Consider the following 8337-nt stretch of genomic DNA (forward strand, 5'->3'; position numbering starts at 1 on the left):
AAAATACAAACAACAAAAATCATCATTATAAAATTGGCCCAACATTTCATACATGAACATGGATTAATCCTCTATGGTTTGATATATGATTAGTAACACTGATCTTCATTAACAACCTGATTATGTTGTTTTATTGGTCTATCAATGAATAGTTTCTGTAACACTCTCTTATAACAAACATGTTTCATTTTTAGTAGAACAAATAGTGAGTGGATGAATCTCATCTGGTTTGTTTTATTTTGATTACTTTTGTCTCAGTTCACATTTTAATATTTGCTTTGAGTATAAATTTGAAGTTCATTCACATTGTTTCAACATTCTTACATTTACATGTATTTATTGTAATTTTGACACTTGCATTGTTGAATATATTGTTTTATGTGATCCAAGCTACTGCCATTATTGTATTGTATTATTGCATGCTATTCTAGAACAGTCAAGATTTAAATGTGGACACATCTGCAATTACCTGATGATAATTAAAGTATAAGATCTAAGAGGTTGTTTTGGTAACAGATAATTTGTAGATTTATTTTCTGAATGATATTTATACACAGATTACGAGTACTAAAAATATTTCACAGTTATTCATAATTTACAATACAACTGCAATGTTTCATTGTACCATTAATTTATAACTATCATTGGTTTATAACACAGGTACTACTAATTCACACTACTACTACTACTAGTAAACTTGCAACAGCACAACTTACAATACCATTGCCAATAAATTACAGCTTTTATTTTAGACTCTATGAATAAATAAAATTAATTCTGCACCTATGATGATACATAACAAACCTGAGAATATATGCAGCAGTACCAACAAAGTCTCCCCCATCAACAATCATAATTGTTTTGTCTCCTAACACTTCTTCTAGATGAAACAGTATATCCACAGGATTCAAATGCTGTTCTGTAGGATGGTCAGCCATTTTTCTATAAAATTAGTACATAAAGTATAAACATCTGAATCAATAATTTGTTATGTGAAATTCTTAACTGTCTACATATGATAAAAACACTGAAATGCAAAATTGCCTAGCTTACCATACAGTCTTATGTAATGATTGGTACAGTCTTTAATATATTGTCACTGATCAATTATCATCATATAGTAATAATTTTAGTATGGTGTACCTTTATGGTTTGGAAGCATTTACTATGAAAATTACTTCTCTTACATTTATCTTCTATGCCAAAATTGATACCCGGTAAATCTGTTAAAATATAAAGTTGAAGCATCCGTGTAGCTCACCTAAAACACATATGATAGTGGACTCTTCTGAGAAAAAAAGTAATATACATTTTGGAAGATCTTGGTAAGAGAGGAAAACAATATATTTTACACTAATGATGTTAAAATATCATTACAATACAGAACTTCTGCATACTTCAATGAAAAATTCTTTATTGACTTTATCAATATTTTCAACATGTTAATTTAGATTAGGTCATGTAATGAAAGCTCTGAGGTTCAGTTACTGTCAGTTATTGAGAAACCAAGTGAACATTAACCAAGTTAAATAGCTACAGTCAAGCATTATGATTTTTTATTTTTCTGAGCTAGTTCTTTCCTTTTCTTCTGCTTTCTATTTTTGTGATTTTTTCTTTCTTGGTTAAGCCCCTTTAACTTTTCTTTTCTGGCCCCCTTTGTTTATTTCTATGGGACTGCTTTGCCTTCTTCTCCTTGGATTAGTGTAACTGTGGTGATAAAGTAATGTGAAACCCAGGTTATGATTCACTTTATCACTTGTCACTGAGTTAGATAAATCTCCGTGAATTTCACTTTCCTTATGCCAATACATGTAACAAGGATGGGGCTCATTCATAGTGTATTTTGTGTGCTCACCTCCTCCACCACCAGACTTGACAGGATAAAACCAGCTGTAGAAGAAGGATATTTGTGATAAGTATCTGTGCACATCTTCTCAGCCTTCAACCACTAAGGGCCCCATACCAGCCTTGGAATATGCCATTATGGTTACTTAAAAACCTTTACTTAACCATCAGTTTCTATGGGCTCCTTGCCTTATGTGGGAGTAGGGTGTGAGAGTACTACATCACAGTTGGATATGGATTAGTTTCAACTACTCTGTCATTAGAATCTGAGAGTTCATTCAAATGTGGAAGCAGAAATCATGAAAGAGTGATATATATATCTGGTACAGTGATATCTATCTATAGTCCACTTGAAGATTATGATGAATCAGTTTTATATGGAGTGAACTGCACAACACTCAGGGGAGAATTCTCCATGGTCCACTATCCCAGCAGCTGGGAGCTGGTAAGTGGCAAGAGTCTCCCATATTTCACTCAAAGAGGGGAAGAATTCACATAAGGAAGACTTGAAGAATTTGCCCGGATCTCCATCAGTCTCTCTGTCTGGAAAGGTCTTTTAATGGAGACAGTGGACTGGGTGACCATGAAACCCTAGTTTTAAAAGCTGGCACGCACTAGCAAGAGAAGTGGGCAGATGCACAACTCTGATGCTGGCTTCTTCCATGATAGTCCATGAAATGGGAATGGTCAGGATCACACTAGAAATGTATTATAGAAATACCATGAGGAAATTCCAGTGGTCTTGCAGAACACCCTTCTCACAGTGGATGTTTATAGAGCCAGGGCAAGTTGTATAAGCACTTTCAGTTGTCCTGGCTCGATGTGAATTTTGGATAAGTATACCCTGGGAGGCAACACTAGTCAACTATTGGGATCCTAAAGTACATTCATGGTGAGTAGGAATAAGTAAAGAAGTACACTCATCTGTCAAAAGTGTTAGGTTGATTTAAGGATGACAACAGGTGGAAGTCAGAATCCCTCTGTAAACAAGACAACCAAATGTTAGAGTTAATGGGTGACCTGCCTGGAAAATCTCTTCTAGTGGTCAATGAAAATGGGCTGCCAGACAATGAGTTAGATGTCTTACTGGTGAGAAGAGATGTGAAAAAGCCAATGACTATTCACCCCAAGGAGAAGTAAACCATCCGGATGAGTTGGCAAAAATCCTAAGGAATGAAAAGCCCATGAAGGAAACCCCAAAAGGAGGAAGTAGGAGATAGATAGCAATGAATGGCCCAGACTGGACACAGATGTCTGTCTGGGTCAGAATGTTCATAAAGATGGGAGATAATAGGAAGAGAAATGGGAGAAAAGACGTTACTAAATGCCCTTGCAGCTAAAGTCTTAGCAAGGAAAAAATGGTCAGGTAGAGAAGAAGGTATGAGTGGTGGAAAAAGAATTTGGGAGAAGCCTATGGCATCGTCGTCAGACCAACAACAAGGTAAGAACAAGGTTTTGTGAAAAAGAGGTAATATAGAGGGCAAGTATCAAGAAGTTAAAAAGGTCTTGAGTGAGGGTATCAAGAATGACTTTCATGTCCCAGTCAGGCAGTGGAGTGGGAAGAGATCTATGCAGTAGGAAGAAATGGAAGATGGTGGTAAGAACAGGTGAAGAGAAAATACTGTGGTATTGGGAAAGGTGGAATGTTGTGGATGGGGCTGCCTCATACCCTACAAAGGTAGAAACAGACAACCCACAGTCAAGGAGCCATTTGAAAAAAAAGTGAGGTGTTGTGAAGTAGGTCAGCCAGCTGGGAAATGATGAAGGAGAGTCTAATGGCAATAAGCTTACCATTTTCTTTGGTACGCAGAAGAGGTGGAAGATTGACAGGGGTGGGAAAGAAGGAAGATACATATTTGGAAAGTCTGACTCAATGGGCAATGGACCAGACAAATCCCATATGTGAAGATGAAGGGATGTCACATCATGATGGAAGAGTGGCAAGTATGGTTGTACCAGAAAGGATGGAATGGCAGGAAGAGAAAGAAGGGTTTGGTTGAAATAAGACATAGTAATGGAAATCAAGGTTGGGCATGCCAATAAGGGGCCACCAAGAGTACTTTGCATGGGGTGTCCCAAACCAGAGCAAAAACACAGGGGAGAAGGTAGAAAGGCATAGAGGAAGAGATGAGACCAGTCCTGAGTGAAGGCATCTACAGTCAAAGCTGATGGATGTGGAATGGGAGACCAGAAAAATGGAAGTTTGTAATTGAGAAGAAAAGCAAAGTTTAGAAGCATAGGGTCCTGGAACAAGTGCCTTCTTGTCTGTTGATGTGCAACACATCCACAAAATGGTTTGAATGGCCCACAACCAAATGATCCACCAGGAGGGGCAGGAAATTTGGAGCATGCCCATTGAAAAGTAATCAGTTCTAGGATGCTGATATCAAGAGAATGCTCCTTTGAGATCCAAGAAACTAAGTAAGAGAGTCATTCATGGATGCTCCACACCTGGTGAAAGAAGTGTCTGTGAATAGGTGAATATCTTGCTTGGGATAGGGCAAGGGAATGCCAGAAGTGATGTTGGAGTAGTCTAGCCACCAAGTAAGATCCTCCACGAGAGGGAGAGGAAGGAGGGCTTTGATGACCAGATGCTCAAAGTCTTGTAAATGGTGAGGTGAAGGTTGAGCATGGCTGAGGTAAGAGTTGAAAAAAATTGCCAGATGGATGAGATATTTGGTTGAGATAAGGAAGGATTTTGAGGAGCCACCCTAACAGAGCAGCTTCATGATGATGGAGGGAAGTATGATCTAGGAATTCCTCCTGCGAGTATGAAAGAATCCAGTTGCCTTTGTAGAAGTAGAACCATAATTCCAGACCATGCAACTGAGGAACAAAGGTCTTCACAATGTAATTGAATGTGTAAGGGGCTGATGCTATTCTAAATAGAAGGGCACAGAATCAGAAGACACTGCCCCTGAAGACATATATGAGGAAACACCCTAAGGCTGGAGCTATCAAATCATGGAAAAAGGTATTGAACATCTACTTTGGCCATCCATAGGCTAGGTTGAAAAGACGATTGATGGAGGATAAGTCGATGATTGGGTGCCAGTCTCCCTTTCTTTTGTGGGACAATGAGGTGAGAGTAGTAACCTGGAGAGGGGTCATGAACTCTATGGCTTGTTTCTCCATCAGGTTCAAACTGCCCCTTCTAGACATTAAAGGTAGGCTTGATCTGAAGGGTGATTAAAAGCAACAGATTGGGAAAGAGAAGTGAATGGAGCATACATAAGTTATGAGGTTTTGAAAACCCAATAAAGTTTGGAGTTGTTCTTCAAAAGGTATGGAGGTACCCAAAGCCATTCACAATTGTCCTCCTCACCATCAATATCAAAGTGAAGGGGATTGCATGGGAGGGACAGAAATAGAGGGTCCAAGTGGCATCATTGACCTTACCATATGTTGGACAATGGCTATCAAATCATCCACAGATAAAGGAATTCCAGAGTTGTTGGCAATTTGATCAGTGTGAATGATATTTTCATCCATATCAGTTGAAGATGAATTCACATTTAATTGTGAATTCATAATGATTATGTTTAAACACAATGAAAGTAAGTTGAGAACAAAGTTATTTAACAAGCCTCAGACTGTGCCAAGGAAAAGAATGAGGATTCTCATGCACAAATTTAGTGAGAGGACTTGCACAAGGAGGTATGTCTCATTCCTATTAGCAGAGGGTTTTGCTGTATGATATGTCATTATGTAATAATGCAAATTCAAGTGAATACATATAAATTTAGGTAGGAGTATTCACAAGGCTGGTGCATACAAGTCTTTCAGGCAGATATGCATAACTTCAAGAGAAAAATAGCTATCTGAGTATGGAGGTGGGTATTCGTTTGAGAATCATACACCAGAAGAAAGAAAACAACTACAAAATTACGATATCAATGGGAGATGGTCCATTTAATCATTTTGAGCTGTAGCATGAGCTATTCATCTGAAATAAAGGTACCTATGTTATGCACAACATTAAATTTCACTTTTATTTTGTGTTAGCTTCCTGTATTTTGCTACCTCTTCATTCAAACTGAGTTTCCATCTGCAGTATTGAGATGTTAAAATTGAACTGGTTGCCAAGCCTGCACTATTTATCTCAATTTTTATCCTTTAAACTATTTTTAGGAGCCCATCTTAGAATCTATACCAAATTTCATCAAAATTGGTTTAGCCACATTCACACAATAATTTGTGACATCAGACAGATGGACAGATAACTCTGCTTTGTATATATAGATACAGATTGCTAAAATATTGACCTCAAGATAGTGAGTATACTCCTCTGGTAGACACAGTAAAACATTAACAAATTAAATATATTAGTACTAAACAAGTGTCAGACCTATTATGCTTTTCTTTCTCTTCATCACGTTCCTTCAGTTGAATAATCCAATCTTCATCACATTTGTAACCTTTCAAATTATATGAAAGTTTTACAAGAAAACTTCCAACATCTCCTTGCACAGCAACAGTTGGTTTCCAAAATATGTCTGAATTCTAGTTTGTTAAAAATAATATTGTATTTAAATCAAAATTGGTAAAAACAACAAGTAACTTGTCAGATCTTAATGCAAGCCCTTTTCAATGAAAACTTAAGCACAAATATTTTAAAATTAAAGTTAATACACTAAATGATGTTCAAGTAAGATGATTTGTATATACCAGCAGATACCATAATTTTGCTTTTATCTGTTCAAAGAATCTCAGATATTATTACATGCAAGACCAACCTGTTTGGATGGTAAATTTTGGTCAGGTTAGGGCTATTAATTATTTACAAGAAAATGTTTAACTTACTTGGAACCTTCAGGAACTAATAAAGAAATGTTTTTAATTAAGGAAAAACTTCAAAACACAATAGTCAAATTGTCTCCTGCTAGTTTTTTGAAATCTTAAATTATTAATATTTGATGGAAACAAAAGAGAAATTCATAAGTTAGTCATCCACAAATATACTGCAGGCAATCCTTGTTATTCATCATGTATGCATTACTCAGGGCCATGATGAACAACAGGGCCAACTAACCCACTGATTTATGTTCCGATGACAAAAATGTTTCTATATCGAACTATTTGACATAATTTTACTCATTCCTTACAAAATGCATTAATGTACAATGTCACCTGAAAAAATGCAATACTAATAAACTTAATTAATAAAAAATCAAGTTAAAGATTAATTAATTTACACATAACACCCATCAGTGATGGTCTAGAAGCTGACTCTGTGTGGGAGAGGTGGGGAGTTACTGGGGAGAGGTACAGGTGTAGCTGCCTTTTTCTTAATGAAAGAAGTGATGATAAGTTGTTTTGTTTCTTTTTTTTTTAATAAATTTCTTGGTAACAAGAAATTGCATTCTGCCACTGCACTACTGTACTTCATGTCAAGGTCATTTTCAGAGGTGGATTCTATTGCTTTATTGACCTTATTAAAGACATGTGAGAGCACTTTACATGTAAGAACTCTCTCTGTTAGAGCCTCTTTAGCAGTATCAATTGTAGTCACGTCTTCTGCTTCTTGGGCTAGTTCTATGAGGTCTTCATTTGTTAAACTCTCCCCATGAGAATTTAGTAACTCCTGCACATTATACTCAATAACTTCACTGAAACCAGCCTGTTGTGCAAGCTGTACAATGTTGTTGTGAATTTGAGGCATATAGGTTCAAAACTAATGAAGGCATCTACGCAGTCAGGCCACAGCTTTTTCCACATACTGTTCATTAACTTGACAGTCACTTCCTTCCATGACTCTTCAATGTTTTTCACTGCCTTGATAACGTCATAATTGCACCCAAATTCAAATTGGATCAAAAGTTATAATATGGAAACTACAGAGAGTACAAAGTGATTACAGGGTCAGTCAAACTGACTGACCATGTGGCGATAGAGTTAATTTGATTATAAACAAGATTACGACACTTATGATATACAACATTGTTTACTGACAAAAAGGGGACATGAATAAACATTTCAGAATTCTATTCTTGGCTTGTCTATCTTTACACGTGTGGAGACTGTAAGGCCTCCTATATTGGCAAAAACCAAATGCCATTTAAAAGTCAGAGCCTATGAACATATGGGAATTTCCATTAAATTGCAAAAAAAAATTGAATAACCCCTGTGTTTTCCTCTATACGCCAACATAGTGAAGAAACAGGACATCAACCTATACTATCAAATTTCTCTATCCTCTGCAAGTCTAATACTGACCTGAAATTATTGATTAAAGAAACCCTCCACATCAAACAGCACTCTCCAACACTGAACAACATGTAGTCTTCATTTAAATTATAAATTTTTTAATATGTTCTTATTACTGATTTTACCTTTTTTGCGTTGTGTTTTCTTGCTGTAGTTTCTCCCTATGATTACTGTTTAGTGTTTTATTTGTTTAATTATCGTTGTATTTAGCAACTGTACTTTGACAATGTATAAAGACTTATGTAAATTCATGCTATTCTGCTTTAGCTACTAAAGATGGAACCT

The 8337-nt window shown here is 36.4% G+C and overlaps 1 protein-coding gene across 1 annotated transcript in view; it reads right to left on the minus strand.

Moving 5' to 3' along the window:
- LOC106471786 (acetolactate synthase-like protein) overlaps nucleotides 1–8337 on the minus strand; it is a 65702-nt gene that overhangs the window by 16087 nt on the left and 41278 nt on the right. The window contains exons 4-5 of the mRNA XM_013932408.2: nucleotides 6194–6348; nucleotides 805–942 (exon numbers count right to left, since the gene is read on the minus strand). Coding sequence (XP_013787862.2) covers nucleotides 805–942; nucleotides 6194–6348 — 293 coding nt within the window. The remainder of the gene's footprint in view (nucleotides 1–804; nucleotides 943–6193; nucleotides 6349–8337) is intronic.

The sequence above is a fragment of the Limulus polyphemus genome, unplaced genomic scaffold, assembly GCF_000517525.1.
Source record: "Limulus polyphemus unplaced genomic scaffold, Limulus_polyphemus-2.1.2 Scaffold4856, whole genome shotgun sequence".
NCBI lineage: Eukaryota > Metazoa > Arthropoda > Merostomata > Xiphosura > Limulidae > Limulus > Limulus polyphemus.